The following is a 26,505-nucleotide window of genomic DNA, read 5'->3' on the forward strand; positions in this document are numbered from 1 at the left end:
CGGGCAGCGTCACTGCTAACAGATTATAAAGACTTCAGTGTTCCTCCAAAAGCTTTGTGCCCTCTTTTACTGATAAAGCTCATGAGCATAATAACACGAAGATGGTGCGGCAAGAGCAAAACAAGTATTCAATGTTAAATTGTTCACTGAAGATAAATAATAATTTTACAACATTAGCCTGTGAGATAAGCATTGACGCAAATACATATAAGAAAACCAATTGTTCTGCTGCTGTATAGTGGAGATAACACCAGCTCAATGCCATAGCTGGTATATTTTCGTGAGATTTTACCAAAATCTTTATAGAAGTTTTGCCACTTGGTAGCCATGTTGAAATGCTCCGAGACCCTTATTTAAGCAGTTACTATGTAAAATATTGATTTTAAAGATCACTGATACACAAAATCTGCACAAATAGTTATTGTACAGCTTTTTGAAAATTAGTAACGCATTTAAAATAACACCATCCATCCACACATTCACTCTGATCTGCTTATCCAATTCAGGGTCGCAGAGCCTACCACAGCTACCACAACGCTAACACGTTAAAATAACACAAAGTGTAATTTAGTCTTGGTGTGAGTATGAGAATATTTCACAACTCCTCCATGCCTATATCCTCTAAGTGTGGTTATTTCACCACATTAAAAAATATCTAATGTGCTCAGGGAGATGGAAACAGTGACTGAGCATTTCACAAATGATAATCAGTGTGTGTTTTAACTGTATTAGTATATTAGTTGACTAACACTAAAAAAAAAATACCAAAAATATTAAACAATAACTGCTTTAGCTTAAGATATTGTGGGTTTGGGCCAATCTGTCAACACAAGACAATTTCAGGAGGCTTTAGGGGAGACCATTTCTGATACCGGGAGGTCCATATGACAGAGTCGAGTGTTTGCACTACCTGCTTTCAACTTCTTAAATCAGCCCCAGAAAAAGAAAACTCCCCAGACTTTAATAAAAAAAGTAAACCAAAACTAAATCATCATTATAACAATAAAGACCAAACTAGCAAATTCTGGAAACCAACAATGAATTGAAAACAATTAAATCATTAAAATCTAAATAAAAACATAAAACATATAATATCAGTGTTGTAGAATCAACAGCCAAATCTGATTAAAAACTACTCATGCATTGCAGCCTTTGACCCAAAACAAGACCTCTAACAAGCCTCTTCACCGACAGGAAGTTGCTATACCACATTTGCTGTTGCCTAATTGTCACACAGCTTTTAATTCAGGATCCATCCAGTGCCATGATATCGCTCTTTCATAACGTCTTTGGGTTTACTCACCATGTGTCAGAGCTGAGCGGTTCAGCAGGTTTACTCTCCGGCTCTGAATACTCTGCCTCTGACTTCCTTGCAGGAACTGGAATCTTCTGTAAATAAAGTCGAACAAATGCATTTATGCACAAACATCCACGGCAGACAGGCTCCCAGGTATCCCAGAGGCTTAACCTTTTCTTTCGATAATTATTCAAACCAACTCATGATGCTGCTTCCTGGTTTCTCACCAGTGAAAGGGTTGCCCCTGTCTTTTCCTTAAGTTGAGGGTGTGTCACTAAGAATAAACATGGATTAATATTTGACTTGGCTTCTCTTTTGTCGCTGTACCTTCAGTCAGCACTTTTGCGCTTAATGAGATGTAAAGGCCACCAAGAGGGTTTGACACACCAGGAACTTTTAAATGACTAAAACTTCTCGTGCTTTGATAATTCTAGTTTAACAAAAGTTACTCTGAGATCATGGACCTCGTGAGATTTGATGCCTCACCTGTTCGTAGACTTCTGTAGATGGAGACGATCTGAACCTCTCATGGGAGCAGGTGGTTCTGGCTCTCTCCTCGGTTCCTGGATCGAGTATGTTATCAGCTGACTTGTACCGTCCAGAGACTCTTTTCTCTGAAGGTTTCTTCTGTGTATTCCAGCTGGCCTCATACTCGGCAAACGTGCCCAGTCTTTGCTGGTCTTGGATGGACTGCTTTTCTGTAGAAACTCTGAGGCCCTCCTCAGTGTAATCTCTACCTTTGATTCCTTTCATTGCATTCTCTGTTGCACCAACGGAGGCGGGTTCTCGACTTTGGTGCTTGATATGGCTCTCAAGGGGCATGTGGTGAGCGAGACCTGGTTTCCTACCGTCTTCAAAGAGTATATGCTGGTCTAATGAGGAGCTTGTATTATCACTTGGAGCGACACCCTCTTTCGTCCCCACTTCGTGAATTTTGTCTGGTTCAGAGAAAGACTTAACTTTCTTTTCTGCAGGAAAATGCTTTCGACCACCAATGCGAGTCACCTGACCTCCTGAATGGCTCGTTGCTGACTGTGTGACAGTTGGCAGAGGCGTGACATCTTTGCGTGCATGTGCCGAGGATGGGTAGTTAGGTAAAGCCTCAGCATTAGAGTGCTCCGGTAAAACTAGCTCCAGGTCTCTCCTCCTGAAAGAGGTAGCCTTGAGCACCCTCTCTTGCACTTCCTTCAGGTGGTCCTTGTAGGAGCTGGAGGAGGAGTTTGGAGTTGTACTTTCGGTGGACTTCCAGATGTCCTGATCTTCTTTAGCCTGACCCTCAACCCAGGGGAGGACAGCCGCACTTTTACTTTTCTGCAGCTTTGCCCTTCTCATCTGAATTTCGTTTCTCAGTGTGGTGGCAAAGCGCTCTTCGCGCTTTAACTGCTTAGCTTCAGTGGACTCGTCAGAAACTGCACCGCCTCTGCCTCTGTCATCTTGCCCTGCGACATCCAAAGACAGCGAATGGAGCATGGGGTTGGCCTGGGGGGAGATCTTGTTGCTCATTTGGCTGTCGTGCTTGACATCTTGGGGGGGTTCTCTGTGCTGCAGTGGTAGAGGCCACCGCTGTTCAGACTGACTGCTGTGCTGAGATTCTGCTGTCTGTGTATTGTGCCCTCTCTGGCCTCCCCAATCTTCGGAGCCTGTTTTGAGTGCAGGGTTTTCGTGTACACTAGTGACTTGGTGCTTGCTGTACCCGTTGGTGTCTTTAACGTGTGAGTGCTGCTGCTGTTGGGGCAGATGATACTTCACTTTAGCAACAGTCTGCGGACTGTGAGAGGTTCGCTCATTTCCAGTCTGTGGCAGATATGTCGCACAGCCCCTGTCCTCTGGTATTCCTGACAAAGACACAGGGTTCGGCTGTGTGGGCTGGATTGTAGTCACACAGTAGTATCGGCTGTGCCCGCTGCTCTCTGTGTTTTGGTCAGGGCCTGTAGAGGAACTTAAGTTCTTTCTCTGGCTCTGGCCAGCGTGTTGTGTTGAACCGTTAGCAGATACCTCCTGCATGCTGTAATAGTACCCACCTACGTTCTGTGGCTTTGGTGCAGAAGTAGCCCAAGGCTGAGGATGAAAAGTGGTTTTCTCGCTGTGGTGTCTTTGATGGTAAGGTTGGCCAACATGGGTGGGCTGCCGAACATCACTGGAGTGGGAATACCGTTTGTTTGAAGTGAACTGGTCCTGATGGGATTTTTCAGACTGAAAGTAAAAACTGTCATGGTCGTTCTTCGAGGAAATGTTGTGACAGCGATTTTCACATGAAGCTCTGGATTGCAGGTGGGAATCGATTCCTTCAGGGTGAGCAATCACCAGCCCTCTTTCATGGACTTTAGTGGCAGCAAAACTATCACTGCGTGTGGGTGGTGGTGGAGGCGGAGGAGAGGAAGAAGCAGTTTTCTTTTTCTCAGGGACGTTCCAAACAGGCCCAAAGCTGGTTCTACTTGAAGTTGAATGGTGGGAACCAGCTGGCTCCTCGGTCTGTGGACCATCGCAGCCTGAGCTGACGCCTGGCATCTGAAAATACGTGAGCCTGTCGTCCTGTCTGACTCCCTCTGCGGCCAGGCTGTGGCCATTTCTGCCACTGCTGTTGTGCTTTCCTCCCCCCTCCCACTGCCCGACTTTGTAGACCATGTTCTCTGTTGAAGCAGCATTGCTTTTTGAGAGGGTGTAGTCCGGCGTGCTGGAGCTGGTGGAGAAAGAGCTGTAGGCCGAGTCCCTTTTCCCTCCTCCGAGTTGCTCCATGCTGTTGTTTGATTTGGTGTGCGAGAGCTGACCGGCCGGGTATGGGTGTGACACATGCTCTAGGCTGTCCATGCTGCCGTGAGAGCTGAACTGGTCGGACACTCTGCGCAGGTTTGTTTGCTCCCAGCTGGTGGAGAGATTTGCCGATGACGAGCTGGAGGTTAAGAGAAATGACAGATTTTTTAACAACAGAAGAACAACAAACGTTTACCGTTAATAATAAAGGGATCTAAATCTGTACCACTATGTAACCTGTTCGTTTTATCACATTCAGATGTAGTTAATTATAAGCTTTTTGGACACCAAACAACACAGACACACGAGTAAACACACATTAAACACTTAATCTTAAAACCGGTAAAACAGACATTATTTGAGCCATTTGCTACATTCAGGCCAATTGAATCTCAGGTGGGTCCAGCACACAGTAGCATGATGAAAGAAGGACACTTTGGCGGCCTGGTTATGGCTCCTGCACCACATGCTTGACACCCCTGCCTTATTGTGTATTTGGCCTTTTGGTGTAGGGGTATAATGTGAGACTGGTCTACATCATGACTATTGCTTGAAATGCAAAATCTAAATACAAAAATAATGTACGATGGCTGAGAAATTAATCCGATTTCTTTTTTCTTCCAATAATAAAAAAAAACAACAACTGAGATTTGGTACTCTGTGTGTTCATTTTCACTATGAAGCTCGTGTTTTTTTTTTTCCTATGTTACAAATCAAAAGCAGCCCTTTCTGTTCAGCACATCTATGAAAGGTCACTCACTGGATGTTTAGTTCGGCTTAAGCCAAACGTCACTAAAAGAGAGCCTTCTGTCACCAAGATCTGTCTAGAAGACAAACCTTTCAAGGTTTTCAAGGTATGTGGACCTGTGAAAGGATTGACTATCTGCTACCTGCAGCTGTGTCTCCTAATCTCTCAGCATCTTTGACAAGGTTCATCTTTAGGTGGTAATAGCTTCGGCTCTGTCACTCAAACCTTGACACCATGGAGGTCTCCTGTGGTGACCGAGTCATCGGGTCTGGTCCTCTCTTCGTCCTTGTCGGCACCTTAAAACATCCTTCAGCAGAGGCAGGCTGGCAGGTACTTGTAGCTGCCCTTATGAGACAGACTCTTAGCCTGGGCTTAACTCTTTGTAGGTTGAACCTGTGTCGTCCACCAAAGCCACTACTTTTAATGTATTTGTTTTGCATTCAAAATATATTTAAAACTAAGCAAAGTCCAAGTAAAAAAAGAAATATTTTACAGTTTAGGTTTTTTGCCATGTTAGCTCCACTCTGATGTGTAAATGAAGTTGCACATTTCAGGGGCTTCATCACTTGCTTTATAAAGGATGGTTTGTGAAATTTCTTCGTGAAGTTTAATTTTTTTGGTTTCTTTTAAACACTGAAAGAAAAATTTAGTGGGGAAAATTTTTTCTGGAGTGGTTTTGCTGGTCAGGCCCAGTTGAGATCAAATTGGGCCCATGAACAAAAACGGGTTTGACGCCCTTGATTTAGAGCTTACAGGACACGAAGCACATAATCACATACTGCTGATCAAAAGTGCTTATGTGTAACATTCAGAGTCTGAGGTACCTTGCATCATAGTGAGTGTGCCAGACTGCCGCGGGTGGAGACTGTGTTTTGGCAGTCCCTGGTTGGCTTTCATTGAACTTGGTGGAGTGCCAGGAGTGAGGCCTACTTATAGGTTCATTCCTCCTGCAGAGAGGGCAAAAAACACAGACTAGGATTAGAGACCAAATCCTTATGGAAAACAGTATGTGCTTCCACATAATGAGCCACTACAACTGGAAGATGCTGTTAAAGCCACTAATGTGACCCAATAAGCAAAAACATTGCACATTTTGTGTAAAGTTGGATATTTTTTAAATCACACTGGAGTCAGACTTCTGCTGCGATATGTTTTTTTCATTCTGCTGAAACACAAGAGCCAGGCCTGATTCTTCAGAGGTGAAACCACTCATTACACCTTTAATGGTCTTCACCCTGAGTTGAAATTTAAATAATAAAATGGTCGGGAGTGAGCACTATGATTAGTCAGTGAAGTTTTACAAAGAGCGACAATCAGTTATGTGAATATGTCAAGCAAAAAAAGCAGCTGTTGCAGAAATAAATCACTTTTGGGAAAAGAAAAATCATTCGTAGGTGTCTACACTAGTGTGAACCAACTAATTTCAGTCATTAAAGCTCTGCAAATAAGGCCTGAAGTACGCCCATGTCTGTCCTTGAAGGTTTGGGTTTGTACAGGCCCCAAACCACCTTCAGTAAAGAAGATATCCACATTTAAAAAAAAACAAAAAACAAAAAAACCATGCAAGGTTTTCTTAAAATCAATTTTACACCCACTCCAAGTGTCACAGTCTAAAGCTAAAACCTGGGTTTTGAATTTTTCTCCAACAAATTATCAGGGAAAAAAGGGAAACTTAAAAGTATCATTTCAACCTAAGCTGTGTACTTTGAGTACCTTAAACTCAGGAAATCTCAATTATATGAAGGCAAAGTTTAGTTTCATTAAATATACTAAAGTTAATTTACAAAAAAACCCCAAACAAACTGCGTTTCTTTGGGAACTTTCTTTAGATCTGACTGATTTTATATAGAGTGAACACCTCCCTCCACTATGAATGACAAGGCATGAATGAAAAGCCACTCACTCTCCTCCAAGAGCAGACCCTGGCTATTTGCTGGTTTTGCCCCAAACCATCAGCTCCCTGCTTGCTTTTTTTTTTTAAAAACAAACAAACAAACAAACTATATAGCAGTTATATATCCTATAAAAGCCACTTTGCAGCCTTAGTTCCTTGAGTTGGGCTCAGTTAAATCCAGAGGTGATGGAGCCTTGACCATCAGGACCCCTCAGTTGTGGAACGACCTGCCTGAAGAGGTAAGGCTCAGAGAATCAGTAACAACCTTTAAGCCTGTTCTCAAAATCACAGCTTTCTCATTTGTAATGCATGTTGTCGTCCTTCTCTTCCAGTGTATTCATCATTTGCAGTTTTCTTCCTAAACGTATCGGCTTTGTGTGATTTTTCTGTTTGAATCTACACTTTGTGTGAGCTGCTGGTTGTCTCTCAAACTATTACTTTCATGTAACTCCCTGATTAACCAGATATTTATATTTATAAGAAACCTACCCTTTTAGGTGCTGCTTTCTGAGATCCATGTAACAAATCAAACAAACATGAAGAACAACAAAGTTTCATTAATTGCATTATCAGTTACTGGCAGATGATGAACTGCATGCAGTATGAATGGGATGAACATCATTCATCTAATGAACCATAACACAGAAAGGCATGCCGATGTAGATAGACTTTCTATGAGAGCAGTAATAATATTACTACATATATGATTTATGTGATTATGGAACAGGGCAGACACAAAGAAACGAAGGACAGGAGAGGAAGGAAAGAAAATGTTCACTACGGATTACAATGAAGCTGCAGGTTCGTACCTCATGGAACTTCGCAAAATCTTCGTAAGAAAGCTTCTCGCCACAAGCACGTCATTCTCTGAGGGCATTTTCTGAGCTACAATATCCACCATTTTCATATTCCTGGGCAGCAAGGGGAGGAACACATACACACATACTAAGAGCTCGACTGGCATACACAGGACAACCTCACACTTAGAGGTCAGTGTCTCACAACCTGAGCAGGACAAGTGATCCTGAACCTTCAAATGACCCCAAGCCCTACTTCTCCTTCAACTTTTATTTACATATTAACACACTGTAATGGGTCCACTGGTGTGGGATGGATATGGGAAATTTGTGTAGGGTCAAATATATTTATGCTTTTATCATTATAGGCTTTGATTTCGTTGTAATTTTTCCACTTCTAGTCACTGCATTTTTATGTTGTGCTGCAAAAGCCTACAGGCAGAAATAAATGCCATTAATGTGGATATATTAGACTTAAAAAAAAAAAAAAAAGACTTATTTTTTTGATTATTTTGTTTTAATCGTCAGTGGAAGCCAAAAATCATAATAATATAAAAATATAATTATAATTAAAGGCAAGCATTATTTATCACAGTATTCTCATAGGCAGGACAGCTGAGGGACGTGTATTACAGCTCTGGAGCTCTGCTGATATGCAGTGTTAGAGCCCCCTCTACTGGTCAAAAACTGATGACACTGTCACAGCATGAGCATGCTCAAAGTCTGAAGTACATTGAGCATGCTCAATGTACTTTTCTGTCACGATGGACAGAAAAGTACATTAACAGAGCAAATGCAGTTTCACTGATCGGTCATTAGGCTCATTATGTGAGCGTAGCTGAGGTGAGCTCAGACTTTGCCATATGGTCTGTGAGGGAACAGCAGCCCAGCATGGGGTAGGGGCGCTTAAGAGGACAGAGGATCTCTTACACAGTCAGATCAGCCTCTTCACCCCTCAATCCAAGCTGTCGTCTGCCTCCCAGACCGCCTCTCTGTCCCCACCGAGGTTAAATTGACACAGTTTGACAGGAATGAGGAAAACCTTGTAGTTACACCTGCAGTCGTTAAAATAACAGTGTTTGGTTTTATAATTCAACAATTCTTGCCAATCTGGAAATTTGTGTCAAATGAGCCAAAACACTAAACTCAACCTATAACAAAACAGCTGAAATAGAGGAATCACGATAATTGTGACTTTATATGATATAGAAGGTGTTAATAATGCTCAAAATTTTTAAGACCGATGCAGATATTTGGCACAGAAAAATATTACAGGCTGATTATCACTCGTTTATGTTTCATGTGTTCAGACACAAGAAAGGTAACAGTCAGTGTTTGTAGTTGTTCATTTACTTTTATGTAAGCTCTACCCTGTTTTGGGAGGCAGGTCTAGCTAACAACGTGTTGACCCTAAGATGAGGTAAACTCAGGTTTTTGCTCCAGAAAGAGATAACTTTAATTCTGAGTCAGTTACCATGGTTCAGAGTTTGAAGTAAAGCTGCAGATTTGGGCCCATTTATAATGGCTTAATTCTTATTTAAAATAGCTCAGCCTCCCACAACTACAATGAAAGATCTAAAATCTATACAAGCTTAGACATTTCTTACAGCATGTTTTCCTTTACTGACTTTAAATTCATTGAAGACTTGGAAAGCCAATGTGCATTTTTTCAGTTAAATGTGAAACTATTATTGAACTCTTCACTCCTAAAACATCTCTCCTATGGCTGTAAGAGAGCCATCATCAATCAGTGAAGGCTGATGTTGGATCAGATTGGAAATAGTTCTTATTTCAATCTCATGAAGCTTTTTTTTTTTTATCCTCACTGAATAATTACTGGAACAACAAAATGGTAATAACCTGTAGCAAAAATAACTTTTACCTAATAAAAAACCTGACCCGAGGGCAAATCCAACCCTGAGCTGCTGTTGCCATCTCAGCAACTAATACCACACGGCCGTCAGTAAACTGTGTGTGATGTGTTTCTCCAGATTTTATCTTCAGTTTCTGTCACCTACATTTTGTCCCTCTCAGGTTACAGCTGAATAATTAGATTTAGAAATAAAATTTTTCATCTAATGAAAATTCAAGTTGAGCAAATAATAGCAGTACACATAAAAAACCCCAAAACAACCCTTATATTATATTATGGTCAGCACTGATACGGTCTGCTGGAAGGCTCTGCTCTAGCAGGGTTCTATTTATGACAGCTTTCCCTACCTTCTTCCACATGTGCTTAACTCATGGTGAAGATACAGTTGACTGTTACTTAATTGAGTTAATTAACTCTGAGTTTGTTAAACATGCTTCCTGGACACAGATCACATCATTTATTAGTCTTTATAATTGCTGATATTGATAGACCTGTAAATTCCTAATATTGACCCAGCAATGAATTGGCTGGGCTCTAATAAAACTAAACAACTGTGCAGCCGTGCTTCTTGCTTTCTCTCATTTTCCTGCAATTTTTGCCAGTTTGCTAAACAAAAATGTGTTTTTGGTTGAAACATATTTTCATATGTGAGAATAACATCATTCAGTGATCCAAAGCAATGTTGCAGTTATAGGCTACTAATAAAGTTTGAGTTAGTAAAAATATTCTCAAATATTACAAGAGAAACTAAACAAACCGAATTTATCTACATTCTGATGGTACTGCCTGAACTCTGGGGACAACAAACTTTTTCTGTCATTTTTAAAGGACATGTTTGCTGAATCAGGGACTCAGGCCTTCTCAGTTAGAAAATCCATTATCTATCTATCAACTGATGGGGTTTAACACAATTGAGAACTATGCCCATCGTGTTTTAATTCACTTATTCAATGTGTTGCACTTTGTCTACTTTATCTTAATCAGTATGGCTCTCTGGAAAATAATGTTCTGAACTCTGTGCTAGAAACCTCGGGGTCAATAGTTTCTGCCCCTTAAGTCACTTTGCTCTCAGCAGTCTGATGGCAAGCGATTCAAACGGCAGCTTCCTTCAGAGGGAGACATGAAAACAATTTTAATAACCTAAGCTTTTATTTTTGCACCCTGCACTCTCTTTATAGATTGAGAATTTTCAGGCAGATACAGATTTAAGGTTAAGCTCAATAAAGTGGGACGATTCCACAAAATTAATTGTGGATTAGAGTTAAGGCCTATTTAGAGGACAAAGAAAAGCCAACACGGGGGCTCGGTCTTCCTCATCTCCCATCAGTCCATGTTTCTGGGGCACTAGCCGCTAACCACACATGGCGCCTGCTATTGGTATGCAAATGAGGCTGGTTTTATTAGGCCTATCGTCAGGGCTACAGCTGGACCAGCACAGATATGCTAGGAAAGTGAATCAGATGGCATGAACGGGGGGGGGCAGGGGGATAGATTTTTACTGAGTGACCAGTTTAGGTTCAGTTTCAAATGACACAAACCAGCCAAAAACAAAATGCTGAAAAACTAATGGTCAGTTAATTAATGATGCTTTATTCACAGATCTTTTGGAAGCTAAAACCCTTCCAGTCAAAGATTAATATGCATCTGGTTTTGAAATGTTAAGTCTTGCTGATCATGGCTTAACCTAAAATAATGGATGACCTCTTACTGAGTGATAAGACAGAAGCAATCACAACAATAACAGAGTATTAGGGTCAAAAAAACAAGCACAGAGGCCCCAGATGTGTGACGGGACAAGAAAAGCCTCCAAACACTGAAATCAAAGGTTTGCATTTAGGAAGCGAATAAATCATTAAATAAAGTTCATTAGCACTCACCAAAGATCTGCACGAAGGAATTCAGAAATGACACAAAGAAGGAAATCTGCTTTTTTTTAAGATACTCCTATAATATCAGGCTCGAAATCAGTTTGAAGGACAAGCTGCGTCCATGTGCTGGTCAGGCACCACATTCCAATGCCACTTCAAAGACGGGCCGAAATAAAGACGCACACAGGCCGCTGGGTATCATCCATACCCCCAAACTCACAGGCCAGGGATAGCTCACGTGTAATATTCAACACAGAATAGCCATTACTAAAACTAAGTCCTCCTGATAGATTTAGGCTGAGCAGAGAGGAGATTTCCTTCTGGATTACTGGGGTTTTTCCCCTGAGAGGGGGTGCAGGAGTGGGCAGAAATGGAGGAGGAGGGCTATTGTCACAGCCAGGCCCTCTTCCCCGTACCTTGCCCCGTCTCATTGGCTCCAAAGGGCTAATATGCTAATGATGGGATGAAATGCCGGACTTTTCTCTTCCCTTCCCATCTCCCCTGTTGTGAGGCAGACATGCATTTATACCATTACTATGGCAACAGGTTGATCTCTAGGGTGCGAGGGCACCCAGTTTCCCGAAAGCCTCCAGTATTGAGCACGGCAACTGCTAAGGAAGGGACATCAGCAACACAACAACAGACCTTTTAACAGAGCTTGTATTAAGTTGTGCTTCTTACTTTAAGTGTAGCCTTATAACTGGTGTTAAAGTAAATTAGAAAATTATTTCTTGAGATGAGCCTGGTATCAAAATGCAGAGAGAAAAAAAAGAAAAGTAAACCTTATGTTGTAATTTCTCTTGAATAGTCACTGACAGGTTGATATTGCCCTTTAAAATGAACCCTTTCTGACATTAATTATCAGAAAACATTTTGGATACCAGTGCATGTTTCTAATCAACTACATCCCAAAAGAGCAAAATATGGCCCAAGGGCTGAAAACGGCCTGCAAACCATCTTTATCTAACACTAACAACCTAAAAGGCAAATGAAACGATCTCAGCCGCCCAAAACATAAAGCAATAAGAGCCAGAACGTTTGCCTTTTTTCTGGGGAGGCATCTCCACCTGCAGCAGGCTCTGGTTTGAGTGACCCTCCAGCTCACAGAGGCTCTCCAGAGCAGAACAAAAACTACCATCATGGTGGACTTAAAGTCTGTCTGACTAGGGGGGTGGTGGACTATGGGGACCATCACTATCAGATGAAATCAGGAATACAGCAACTTAAGTTTCAGAGTAAGATAGTGCTCAATTGTTAAACCATCTGATTGTCTCAGACAGATAAAAAAAAGAAATCCCATGAAAAATCTTGGTGAAAAGTAATTCATTAATTTTTCTGTGTTAGATACGCTGTATTTGTAGTACCATGTGCTCATAAATAGAGGTTTTCTTTATTTGTTGATACAGATCTTTTCTGTGATGGTATCAAAGTTACAGTAAAGTAACACAGGTCACATAAAATGAAGAAATTTGTAGACAAACTTCAGCACTGTGTGTGTCTCGTTTTTGTTTGCCTTGTCAATGTTTGGCTTCGTGCTTCTTGTATCTAAGTCAGTCTGGCCCTATGAGGAAAGAAAAAAGGTTGCCCACCTCTGCGCTAGAATCTACTGATGCTGAGAAGTAGAGAAGTCTCAGATGTGTGGGCTAATGTCACTCCATCTTAAATAAGTAGGTGGGAAATTAACAAAAATCCTATCCAATAACTATGTTGGCCGTTTCCCCCCCCAATTTAATGGAAACTATAAGACATTTATACCCTTATTTTCCTTAATTTCAATTTCACTTTCAATGACCTGTCATGAAACCTCTAAAGTCAAAAAATTCTTACAAGAATATTTAACTTTCTGCGATGGAGAGCAAGGACAAATTCCTGAGTGTTTTTTCCCCTACTAAAAATGTGCTCTGGCACCACCAGCAAGAGGTCTGGTGACAGGCAAGAAGATTAGTGAAGAAAGGTTGCACCCTAAAGCTGATAGGAAGGCAATAAAATTCACAGTCATCTATTGTGAGGGAAGCAATCAAGCGTACAATCCATCTGAACAAGGTCTGCATTGTGAGGCTCAGCTGTGGGATTATGTTCTTCACAGGTTTAACAAACGCAGCTGATATCATTAACATTTGTTGCGATATCTATGATTCAAAACCTAAATGTAACAACAAAGCACATGTTAGTGACCTGAAAAGATGGAGCATTAAAAACAACAACAACAAAAGGTGAGGTTGCGAGTGCCAATCCTGAACTTTTCAGGTAAACTGTTGGGCTGCATTTGGTCTCTAAAAGGCGCTCACAAAGACCTTCTTCAGCAAACCCTACAATCAAACCAGTCATGTTTCGGGTGAGAGAGGTGAACCGTGAGCAGCACGTAATGACCAGCACATTCCTGGGCTGAGTGGCATACCAGCTGTCAAGTCACCGGCTGCTGCACTGACCCAGAGACCAGAAACACCTGGAAACCTTTTTATTTTCGGAGGCTGACAATCTGAACATCACGGCTGATGTCTCAAAACAACATCTATACATTACATTACAAGGCTGGTTTCACAAAGGTTTGTTGGGTTAGATCAGATTATAGATAGATAGATACCTTACCCCTCAGGGTAACTGACCTTAAGACCTGAAGTTACCATTGTAACATTCAGTGACATCTCCATTAACCAGCAGCTCGGGATGCATGATATCACAAGTAAGTGGTTTGGACTTGCTTTGTTTGTTTTCTTATTCCACATCCACTTGCTGCTTCAGTGTATGCTAAAAACTACAGTGTCATGTTTAGGCACTAATAGCTAATGTGTTATTGTGTAAAGGACATGGTTTGTGTTGAATGACGCCCCTTCGGAACAGGAACCACGCGTGTTTACAAATGAGTTGGAAATGACCGCTCAGTGTCACTTATCCCACGACCTAGCATGTCAGTGTATGAGCCATGCCAGCAGTTTTGACAAACAGCACTAACTGACACTCTGGGGATGAGAACAGGCTGACGGTGGATTCTGCGTTAGGCATGCCATCACCACAAACCCTTCTGAAACCTTACTCTGTAACCTGATGCAGCCTGCACAGATATAAATGCTGGCAACGGTGTCAGCCACTTGCATAGGCTACGCTGTAGATTTACAGCACAAGCATGATTTTAGGTGTAAGCTGACATGACTCAGCACCTCTCACTCTTTCTCTCTCGACATGTTCAGATAGATGTTCTTTAAGGTAGAAGATAGAAGAACGCCACTAAGTTCAATTCAATTTTATTCATATAACGCCAAATCACAGTCATCTGAAGGTACCCCAACAATCAGATGACTGACTATGAGCAAGCACTTTGTGAGAGTGAGAAAGAAAAACCCTTTAAAGAAGAAGAAACCTCCAGCAGAACCAGGCTCATGGGAATGCAGCCATCTGCCACGACCAGGGGGGTAGACAGGAAAAAAGACATACTATGGAAGAGAGCCAGCAATTAATAATAACCAATGATTAAATGAAAAGAATAAACACTCATTGCATCACAGGAAACCCAGAGGCCAAGACCTATTCCAGTGTAACTAAAGGAGGGTAGGGTCACCTAATCCCGCCCTGACTATAATGTAGTTGTTGGGAAACGTTTATTACCCTTATGGAAACATAACATGTTGTGTTCATTGTCTTTGATTAATACGATTTCACTTCACCTCTCTCTGTCAAATTCACATGGTACGTGTGTGAGTACAACAAAGAATTAAAAAACATGGCTCACAATTTGCTACTTCCTGCTGCTTAGTTTTGACATTTTATTAACTGGAATAATGAAAGCTTTAATAAAAGATGTACATTTTAGGAACAAGTCAGAGTTATAGTTGGAGAATTTGAGTGCTCATAAGACTGATTAGTCATTGAATTTGTTTTTCATCTGGATCTCTCCTGTACTATGAATTTTAATGCCCTCCCAACAGCCATACTCCCAGGCATGCTAAGCAAGTGACATCACTTTTTAAAGATATATTAGACTTTAAGACCTTAATTTCTTCATTTTACTCAAAATTTTTTAAGGACCTGCATGAACTCTGCTGCAGCACCTTCATGGTCCATCAAGAGGCCACGGATCCCACTTCAGGAATAACTGATCTAAACGATGATTTCCTCACTTGAGACTCAAACAATTTTAAGAAATCTGCTTACAACAAAAATTCAGCACACTGCATTCCCAACATAGTGTATGGGCTTATTTAGAAAAACAAAGCCCAGCAAATGTAAGCTCTGCACCCCCCGCTGAATGCTTGCACTGATGCCAGTAAGCTTTTCCAGGTATAACTGGATTGTTCACTGAAACACTGCGCAGCCTTCACTTATCTGAATCAGACACAGACACGCATTCTGAGTATTGGAGACGTCTCTTTCAGTACAAAATAACGAGGCTGGTTTGTGACTGTGGTAGTGCTGTAATAATACCAAGAGCAGGAAACCAAATGCCACAACGCACTCCAAGCCGCATGTACAGTTTAATGATTCACTCCACAGTTAGTGGCATGTACAGCAAATGCCTGAAAGGAAGCCAGTCCAGACTGCAGGGGGCCTCGTTGGGAATGAAACTCTGACAGCTGCAAACTGCAGAAACAATCAAAATAAAGTGAACTGCAGGGAGGAAAAATAAATTCTTCATCAAGGGCTTTACTCTTGAGACAGAACCTTCAGCAGCAACATTACAATACAACAAGTTCTTAACAGTCCCTACTGTTTAATCCTAAAGACCAAGAACTTGTGCAAAATCACACTGACGTGCATAAGCACTTTATTTGATCTTATATTTTATACTTTATGCACCTATTTTATACTCAGTGCAAAACTGTACCACTGCTGATGCTTTTGCACCCTTTTTAACTGACCTTTTTATGGAACCACAATTTCAATATTATGTATCGTTCTCATCTCATGTCACTGTCCTGTTTTTAATTTCAACAATTTGCTATTTGATTGAAAAATAGGTTACCAAAGACAAGATATTTCAATTTAGACTCTGACGAGTATTGTTAACTAAACCGGATGATGAAAAATGACAAAAAAAAAAATAAATAGAGTTCCTCAAGTGGCCATGTAAGGCTGGCAACAAGTGAGAGTTAGTGCCCATAGTATATAAGAATAAAAAGAGTAAAAAATAATTATATCCAAATAGAAGCCAAAATAACCATAAGTTACAAGGGAAATAAAATTAAAAACAAACTAAACTCAGTGGGCCATAAAAGAAGCACAAATTAATAGTTAGGATCAGAAACTTTCATGCAGGACTTTGACTAAACTCGACTAATTTTGTATTTCAGACTCAGCAAACAGCAACAATAACATGTTGGCGCTCATGCAAATGCAGTGTGTGGGAGAATTATAGTGTTTGACTGCATGCTGTAGTTAGTGCTGGCAAGTTTAAAACAAATTGTGGATGGAAGGTGCAATTTAGCTTTAGCTCAGCTCACACCCCGATTCTGTTTTTGAAGTAGACCAAAATGTGTTTTTCTGTAAAACCCGAGAGATTTCTTCACGGCACACGGTGACGCTGAAGGACGTTTGTTTTGTCGAGGCATGTGCAAATACGAGATACTTTTCCCCACACGTAACCACACCTTTGTGATTCTCGTGTGACTTGCGACGAGCCTCTCCCCTTTGACATTATGCTCACTATCTCACATTAGTCACCGCATGCAAAAAACCTAAAAAAAAAAAAAGAAAAGAAAACATGGCTCGCTGCATCAAGCTCCTCCCTCCTGCTGTCTGTGCAGAGGCCACACCTGTAAGCTGGAGCAGGTCCTGACAGTTTTCTGGTACCTGTTCAACTATCCAATATTATCCCTAAAATAACAACAAAGGTGTTACACGCACAGACACAGATCAGGGCTCCGTGTTAGTGATGAGGAAAGCGCCACTTTAACATTTTAAAACCTCAACACAAGTTTTCTACACAACAATCAGACTGCAGCTGGATGAAAAATAGACAAAACGGGGCTGAAATTGAAGCTTTGAGGTTCAGTAAATGTACCACTATCACTCTGTTGTGAGCTAAATCAGACACAGACTTGTTATTGTGGCCTTGGAAAATGACTGAGTGGAGATGCCATCTCAGACAGCCGGAACAAAGCAAATTCTTCACCACAGACGAGCAGAAAGAGCCGAGAGTCCCGTGGGACTGGAAGTCTGTAAAGTGCAACATGAACAATAAGACCTGACCTTGTAAGGAAACGTCTGAAATGACAATACCCAGATCCTTTACTCATGCATCCTGCTCCCCTGTCGCATAATAAATCCAAAATTCACTCCTCTTTTTCACAAGGAATAATATATATGGCAGTCAGACATTATGTGAAGTTTACAAGTCTAACTGCTTTCCAGATATTTATTACAGAAAAGATAAATTCATGCTGTTAGGTACAGTTAATTTACCTTAAACTAATGAAAGGTCAAGAAGTCTCATACAGTCCTGCAATACCAGGGTATGATTGGAAATTTACAGGGAGTTGCACTGCATAACGAAACTCCAAGTTAGCTAATGAGAAATACAAGTTTTTTTACATTTTAAGTCCCAAAACTTCCTCACACCAAGAAGGTCTTGGGTTTGAATCTGACTGGGGCCTTTCTACTCCGCCCATATCAGTATCGATATCCAGCACGATTTTTTTGATGACTTTTTAAAGTGTTCCTTTAATTCTTTTGAGCAGTGCATGACTGAGGTACAGTAATTTCTCATACTTCATGTAAAAAGTGCAACAGGGGAAGGTGAGTGCGGGTGGAGTCTCCCAGGCCCACCTTCAACATTTTTATCTTCTTACAGCCTCTGGTTGCTCCACAGCAGCTAACCCTCATTCACTTTTCTGCTATCTGATCAAGTCAGAAAGCTCTAAAATTCCTGCTGCCATTTCCGTGCAACTTTCCGTATGTTAAGCCCCAGATAACATGAATTAAAGGTGGCGCCGGTATCCAGCTTCATGTTTTTGTACTTGGTGCAGCCCCTCAGTTTAACATCTAGTCTAACAGTCTAACATTAGTCTAACATCTAAAACAAGCCATTTTAGCTTCTCTCCCCTTCAAGACCAAATTTCTTTTTACTTGGTGGGGCTTCTGATATGACCTTATCAGGCTGAGTCCTCTCTATGACATCATACGGAGCCATGAGTAGTAGAAATAATAATAATAACAATAACTTCAAGCTTCACATGCTTTTTGTAGTAGTTTGATCAAATCTGATGCAAATTTATTACATTTTTATTCATACAGAAGTTATCAGAGAGTAGCCATTTTTAGCAGCTCCATTATAAAAAGTAATCAGTGGAGAAGCAGAGACCTCCATGACATCATTCTGCAGTATAATTACAGTAAAAGTCATAACATATTATGATTAGATACTAACAGTTTTTCAAAAAGATATGCAACTGTTGAAGTAGCTCTAATGGTAACGATCTTTCGGCATCTTAAATCAGTCACAAGGTTATGTTCATGCAGGTCTTAGTCATCCATCTCTCAGGATGTTTTAGTTATTCTTCCACTCTGAAGAAAATCTGAGGTTGAAAATGAAATTTTGGTTTTGGAGGCTACATCCAGACACTGAACTATCGTATGTGAAATAATTATACCATCGCTTAAACTAACTACTTTTTATTTTACCTTAAAAACAGATCACATCATGAGAGACTACACAAAAGTCTTTTTTAAAAAAGGGGAAAGGTTAAATGCATTCTGAATATTTAGAAATGTCTTTTCCCTAAAGGAAAGGTAGTTTTAGAGGTGGCTGTTTTTAGAGGGTATTAGGAAAGCTGGGCTGTATGTAGATAATGACCTGAAATGACACGCCCTGTTTACTAGAGCTGGCAAAAATAATGTTTATGAAACTCACACTTACAGTAATGAGCTGATCAAGAAAGTGTGGTTTACAGGCCTTTTTTTTTTTGAGCGTAAAGTGAACGCATGCACAAGTTTACGTGTTCTTACATATTTCTGCTTGGTCATGAAATGAACACAGCTTGCTATAAACAGTAAAACCTGCTAGTTTCCAGACTCAACAATAAACACGTCCACTGAGAACAGACCACAATAAGCAAGCCACACAGCCTCGTCCTTGTGGAGAGATAAATGGTGAGTGGACTTCCTTGTACGGTAGGATTTGTTCAGGGGTTACGTTATGATATGATACAACACAGAAAGAAATGCAGGCTGCAAAGAGGACACAATGAGAGTTCTGTTTGACACAGAACAAACCCGTCTGTAAGCAGGACTGACAAATGAGTCATCACTTACACCAGATATGAAAAGTAAACCATAAGTCACAACAAGTGGCTTTTAACCAGCACACTGATGTAATTACAGTCATTGTAGCCAGAGTTATTATAGCCTTGTTGGATTTTATTTTCCATTCAGTTTTAATTTAGTTTGAATTTTATGTTCGTTTCGTTTGTTCATCCCACATCGTATTGCAGCTGACGGTTGGTCACGAGAGGACATTCCCAGGTCCAGTTGCCTAAGAGACCCTCTTATGCATTTACCATGCTGTCATATCCCAGTCAACAGCATCCTTTACTCTCACTGGTAGTCACTTCTCATTGGTAATAAGTAGCTCAGAACAGTTCAGTAAAGCCAAGCCTCCTGAGGCTGGTGGTTCTGATTCAACCAAATCAACAAAACCTAAACTATAGGCATTTATGCTTTATTTAATTATTTCTTCAAGTACAAAACATTTTTCAGTTGGTTTTTATATTTAGTTTTCTTAGTTTGTTTCTTGGTAACTATAATAACTGATTGTGGTTTCTTGGTATCTTAACGATCTGGTTAAAGAGAAAAGACAGTGACATGTGGTTAAAGTGCTGCTATCTGAAAACAACACAAACAAGAAAAGCCTCATCATGGAGCATGTGAGACCAACTGAGAAAAAAAATAAAAATATCAGTGCCATATAAGGTGATTTGCCTAACAGCTTCCTCTTGTGTGTGTGCGCGTGCCACACCTTCCTGTGTGGGATCCAACAGAAAAAAATGATGTCATCCATATCCTTGCTTCCTTCTTCGAACCATTTCGTCATGAACTGTCACACGCCACAAACTCCTAATGACTACGGGCTAAAACAACCTGGTAAAACAGGAACATCCAGCTGCTGGGAACTCAAATAGTGAAATCCCTGAAAGGCTGGACTGCATACACTCAAACAGCTGTGAGAAGCAGGATCCTCTATCTCCATGGTTGGAGTTGTTACCACAGCGACCCATCGAGCTAAGGGGATGTAAACATCCTGTAACTGGGGACAGGTTACCTACCTTTTCACCACCAGACTGAGGGTCTTGTGGGATCCCTTCACAAGGCAGATTGCCTCCTGTCTATATCCAGTCAGGGGAATCTCGTTGATGTTGACAAGCTCGTCTCCCACCTGGAGACCCACAGCTGCTGCTTTACTGCCCTCCTCAACCTGGAAAGCAGACAAAAAACAGAGCTACTTCACCTTCAAGCAACCCAGCGGTGTCATAGGACCCTAGTTGTATGTTTATAAATGCATGTGATCATTTTAAAATTACAAACACATTTCTCATAGTAATTGACCCAATGGTGTGGCAGGGATAATGGAACACCACGTGCAGATATATTTGTGTATGCTATTTAAGAATATACTTTATAACAATTTTCCAATTCTGATGGAACATTTCATTTGTTCGAATTATGACTAACCTTCCTGCTACCTTATGTTATGAATTGAGAAGCTCAATTTTTCTTCAATGCCTCTTTGGTATCAAAGAAAGTTGGTAACAAAGCCTTAATGATTTTAATTATAAATAAAATAGCCTTTAAATGTCCGATACTCATCTTTTCACATTGAAATATGCTTGACTTTGTCAGCTCAAATGAAACTTCTTATATTTTTAAGAATTGTGTCAGGGTTCTGTTTATTTACTAGATTTAGTTTGTAGTTAAAATTTCTTTTTCTTTTTTTTTTTTTCACCTTTACGGTTAATTTGTTTCGTTTTTGTTCTGTTACATAATTGTGTGTTTTTTCATTACCAGTTTGTTTGTATAGATGTCCTTGACATCTGGAAAGATTTATCCAGCTAAAACTTATTTTAGGCACTATAATGTTTTGCAGTGAACTGTGACTAACAGACCGGGAGTAGAAAGATTTACTGCTCCAGAAGCCTTGAGGCAGATACTCAATACACAAGGTAAAAACTGTTCAACCTGACTGATCTTTGTCAGTTAAATCCTTTTGGCATAAAAATGACTGGAAACCAAAATTGTATAATGTATAGGTAGAGTACACGTCATCTGGATAACATAACCAATGTCCCCAAGGAATGGAAAAAAACTACTCTGAAGAGTTACTCTTCTGAGTAGTAAGAAAGAAATACATTATAAAAGGAAATTTCACTATAACAACTTACTTCTAAAAGTAAGTTACCAGATTAAAAAAAAGGCAAAACAGTGAATTTCTTGGCTCTAAAACAGCGTTTTTGGGATGACTACATCTATGAACATAACGTTCCAAATTTAATTATCCTGAATGTAGCCAAGACAAAGAGTTTTCAAGTTTTCAATAGCATACTTAACACAGGTCTGTAGACTTTTTCTGATACTGCTAGACTTTAAAAAAATATTCTTGATAAAATGAAACCAAAAACAAATAAAAATGTTTAAATGTGTTGCCATTTCAATGTTTATTTGGAGAGAAGAACAAGACCTCTTAAAAGTTTTATGTATGCAAGGAAAAAAAAAAAACTAATAAACTCCCCCATCAAAAAGAAGAAGAAAGAAAAACAATAAAATGAATATCTATATAACAAAAGCTTGCCCGATGGGGTAGATTTTGCCCTTACAGTGATTATTGTTACATCATAGAATAGCTAACAGCTCCCTCTGCACAGAGTATACTGTTTAAAAGAGACTTTTTATATCTTAGAGGCTCCCACTGCTGTGTTGTCAAAAAGATCAAGTATCCTGATACAAACTAAGCCTGGTGTTACTTACTGCCTCTCAGCACTTTGAAACTACTGATAAGCAAATCCCTGATATTTACTGTAGTTTTAAAAACCTTCTGGTGTGACCTTAAAATGTAGTGCTTGTGTAACGGCTGCAAACACGAGTTGTATTTCAGTGAATTCATTTAAATTAAACTGTTATATTCTTATTTATCTAATAAACTGTTCAAAATACTTAAAAAAGACAAACCTTTAAACCCAAATGTCATGTAAGTATGACATTTTAAATAAAGCCACATTTTACTGAGCATTATTAATAAAAAAAACAATAAATAAATAAAAAAAATGCTGTGATTGTATGACTGTTGATTATCATAAACTTTAGATTTAATTGGCCAACAGTGGCTAAATAAACAAATACATAATTGCAATACATACACAGACTCACTTAGAGCCCAGACATAAATCTCTAAATACAGTGGCATTTACCGCCATCCGCCAGTGGCTGACATTCATCTACCGAGCCAACTATGCAGTATCACACTGTCTGCCATACCAGTATAATACCAGTATGTTAACAGTATAAATTTTTACATGATATAAAAGTGTCACACTGAGATATCAATGACATACTGTGTGTTTATGCTCAGTAGTGTGCACAGCAACAACACAAGCCCAAACGTGTCTGAGAGCGAGAGCAGCGAGTCAGTCTCAGATCTCAGCTTCTTAGTTCCTTAGAAGGGAGCGACAGCGTTGTGAAAAAAATATTTGTTAATGTCTTGATTTCTTTTTAATTTTTGTAATATTTTTCACACTTGAATGTTTCAGATCAAACTGTTTTTAATATTAGGCAAAGATAAAACAAGTAATTACAAAATGCAATTTTTAAATGATGACTTCATCCAATTAAAAGGGAAGACAAATGCTTTTCACACCACTGCACTTCAACAAACTCCAACAAAGGACATTGCTTTGCAAAACATACACAAAAAACTGTTCCCGTTAAAGGTGAAACCAACAAACTTGTTTCACCACTTGAGGCAAAAAGACACCGTTGAGTACAACTGGGATACCAAGGCACGTGAGGAGAAAATAACCATAGCGGGTGATGTGTGGCCAAAAGTAAACAAACTGGCTCAAGCGAGCGTTGCTGAAGCGCTCGTTAGCTGCACTCCTTATGACAAAGGAGCAAACGGTGCAGAACAGTGAGTAAAGACTAATGTAACTGCATCCGTCTCACTACTATTGGTACTATAATGGTGTGGCTGCTGCTGGCACGTTGTGGTAGTAGATTCACTCTTTGAATTAGGCAGTGCGTTATCAATGACAGCAGGTCATGGGAAAAGGAGGATGGAAAATGCACTTCATTTTCCTTGAAATACTGTGAGTGAGTTCTGAGGCTATGTTGCCTACTGCTAGGGTCAAATCAATGGATTGGTCTGGACTGCTTTTTAAAACTGTATTAAACTGCGTGTTTGGAGCACCGGGCCATTTCTTGTTAGACCCGAAGGTCATTTTTACCTGCCATGAAAAGCGAGCCATGGCTCAACAGCAAGAAGGAGTGAGTTGACAAGCTTATGAAGAGTTTCATTTTAATGTTTAATGCTTTGTATTTCAGTCTAACAAATATTCTAAAATGTAGGCTGTTGGTATAAGATAATTGCTTTGTGTCTTTAAATGCTATGACGGCTGAGTTTTTGTGCATGGCCTGGTTTCAGAGTGATACATTTGATCCAAGGTAAATAAGAGCAGGTGTCCTTAAACACACACTGACATTGAGGATAATGCTAACATCTAAAAATTGAATGTTGGTATCATACCAATAACACGCAGGGACAGAAATAGCTGTGCAAGTCCTTACTTTACAGCTTTTATAAAGACACTGCCTTCCTTAGCTCATATTTAAAATGATTAACAAGCTTAAAGATGACTTTAATTATAGTTCTTTTTTCATATTGGTATTTTAAACATTGCTTATCGAACCGCAATTTCACATTGTGATTCATCACCATGAAACACTTTCATTTTCAAAATGGCAACATAGCTACATTCTGCTTTTTTAATTAAATTCAACATTTTTATAAATGTGTCACAGAGCCGAGTCTATTGTTGACATTCACTCTCAGTAGATTTTATAGAGTAGCAGTGACAGAAAACACACTCCACTGTTTATCAAAATGAACAGCAGGCCAGCAGACTTCTAAAGAGACTAATCAAAGGCCATAAAACACTTCAAAAGGCCGCTGAACAAGCCGGTGGCGTGATGAAAAAAAAAACAAACTGTACTGTGTTTGTTTGAGAGGGGAAAAAACACCTGGAATAACACAAAGGGATGTATAGTGAACACCGTGAACTTCTTTTAGATACACTGACTGAAGCACAGCTACACAGATGGGAACCCTGACGTGAGAAATCGTGAGCGTTCAGAAGGTCAGAAACTCAGATGTGAGACGTGCATGATGGCATGATGGTCAGTGTGGAAAGAAAAGCTGCAAGACTTTGCTTGGCGGTTGGCACATTAACATACAAAAGTCGAGATCTGCAGCTGATTATCAGTCCTCCAAGCACTCAACCTGAGAGAGGGGGGCTGCATGACTCAACTGCACAAGTATGTGTAGGTTTACAGACCATTCCTTCTTATACAGCCTTTATCCTCAGAGCCCCAGATAGCACTAATCACACTGCAACCTATTTTCATTTTTCTGTAACACGGAGGTTCAGGCAGGGTGGATTTTTATGCTGGCTGGAGAGATTCCTGATCTGATCCTGATATGGTCATGCTTTCTGTAGAGAATCACTGATACATTTACTGAGAGTTACAATGTTTAAAAGTGCTTACAAAACACCCTCAGTTTCACTGAAAGTTGAAACTATTCCCACTTGTAGAAACACTATAGCCTGTACTAAGAAACAGAAATCGCACTGAGTTTAACTGGCCATCTTTCCCGTGAAGGCAGTTTTAATTTAGTAGTTTTGGTTTGGGAAAAATTAACATAAAACGTCTTAAATAGATGTGTCAGACACCAGGAAGTAAACGGTATTAAAGAATAAATCTTGTGATGTTTTTCTTTCTCTAAACTTTCTCCCTTTTGTGGCCCCAATCCCATTTATTCTTACTGAAGGCCAAGGGTGCTGGACTCATTTCAGATGTGAAAGGGGCCAAAAAGCATAAAAAAAAAATAAAAATTAAAAAAAAAGGAAGAAGAAGAAAAAAGTAAGATGTTCATAAAAGAGACGTGCTATGATTTAAATGTGGTATTTTGTGTTGGTTAATGATGGAGAAACCTAAACAGCCAAATATGGTAAGATTCAAAACTGCAGCAGCACATCAGCGTGAAGAAAAATAAAAAGGATTCAGGATCCTGCTCGGGTGAACTGTGGTGTCCTCATACCCCGTAACCATTTTTACTGGCGCTTGAGCCACGATGTACTTACTACAGTCTCATAAACGATAGGTGGTGCTAGTTTAGGAACAGAGGAAGGCAAAAAAGGAAACAAAGCCATCGGTGAAGATGCTCAGGTTACAAGACAGCTTGTGTGGCAGCAGTTGTGGATAGTGCTGGGCGATATGATGATATATATCGTGTGGACGATAGAAAAGTGTCTATCATGCCATTTGTCTTCTATCGTTTCTAACCCTAATTTTATAAATTATTACATAAAATATATCATTAACCCTTTACAACCGGTCGGAGCAGGCACACTCCGTTTTGCCTAACTATTTTTTAATCCCTGTAGAACTGGAACCACGTAAGGTAGCGCAATAATTTTTTTTTTGCATATGAAACCGTAGGAGTTGTACTTACATCTTATTCCATTAGCTTGCCCTAGGTCACAGTTTCCTTCCACATATAGCTTTGCAAAAATTGCATAAAAAGCACTTCCAGCAACAAAAACATAATATTCCAGAAACACACTTTGCCGATCCGATCAGCTGTTCATAACACTTCCTACGTTGGAATATAAGTCAGCGCGAACTATCGCCATTAACTGTCCGAAACCGGAAGTGACGTCATTTTCGCCTTTTAGCTTCAAAGCCTATGTTGGTGTTTTTAAAAGTCATGTATGACTTTATGCTTTTCTGTATCGTTTCTGGGATGCTTAGAAGTCAAATTACACTGTTGGAAATAGTTTATTTTGATGCACATGTGTGTTTTTGCAAATTTGCATTTATTTATTTTCATTTTTCCTGTAGTATATAAAAATTTGTGTATCTCAAAAATAAAACTATGAAGACACTCAAAATAAATTTCTCGTGGTTGGAAACTATTTTGTGCAACTTTTTTGTATTTACAGTTTTGAGGGATAAGCCTCTTAAATTTCTCTAACTAGAAATATATGTAAAAAACAAAACAAAAACGATTTTAAATTTTTTT

The 26,505-nt window shown here is 39.8% G+C and overlaps 1 protein-coding gene across 5 annotated transcripts in view; it reads right to left on the reverse strand.

The window, feature by feature from the left end:
- shroom2a (shroom family member 2a) overlaps nucleotides 1-26,505 on the reverse strand; it is a 48,589-nt gene that overhangs the window by 10,250 nt on the left and 11,834 nt on the right. For 2 of the 5 annotated variants that reach the window (XM_025903315.1, XM_025903314.1), the window contains 6 exons: nucleotides 20,483-20,631; nucleotides 7,500-7,601; nucleotides 7,180-7,197; nucleotides 5,621-5,743; nucleotides 1,784-4,187; nucleotides 1,304-1,389 (listed from right to left, as the gene is read on the reverse strand). In XM_025903315.1, the coding sequence (XP_025759100.1) occupies nucleotides 1,304-1,389; nucleotides 1,784-4,187; nucleotides 5,621-5,743; nucleotides 7,180-7,197; nucleotides 7,500-7,601; nucleotides 20,483-20,631 (2,882 nt within the window). The remainder of the gene's footprint in view (nucleotides 1-1,303; nucleotides 1,390-1,783; nucleotides 4,188-5,620; nucleotides 5,744-7,179; nucleotides 7,198-7,499; nucleotides 7,602-20,482; nucleotides 20,632-26,505) is intronic. The other 3 variants (XM_025903317.1, XM_003439795.5, XM_005478813.4) reach the window with 3 other exon arrangements.

The sequence above is a fragment of the Oreochromis niloticus genome, linkage group LG23 (genome assembly GCF_001858045.2).
Source record: "Oreochromis niloticus isolate F11D_XX linkage group LG23, O_niloticus_UMD_NMBU, whole genome shotgun sequence".
Lineage (NCBI taxonomy): Eukaryota > Metazoa > Chordata > Actinopteri > Cichliformes > Cichlidae > Oreochromis > Oreochromis niloticus.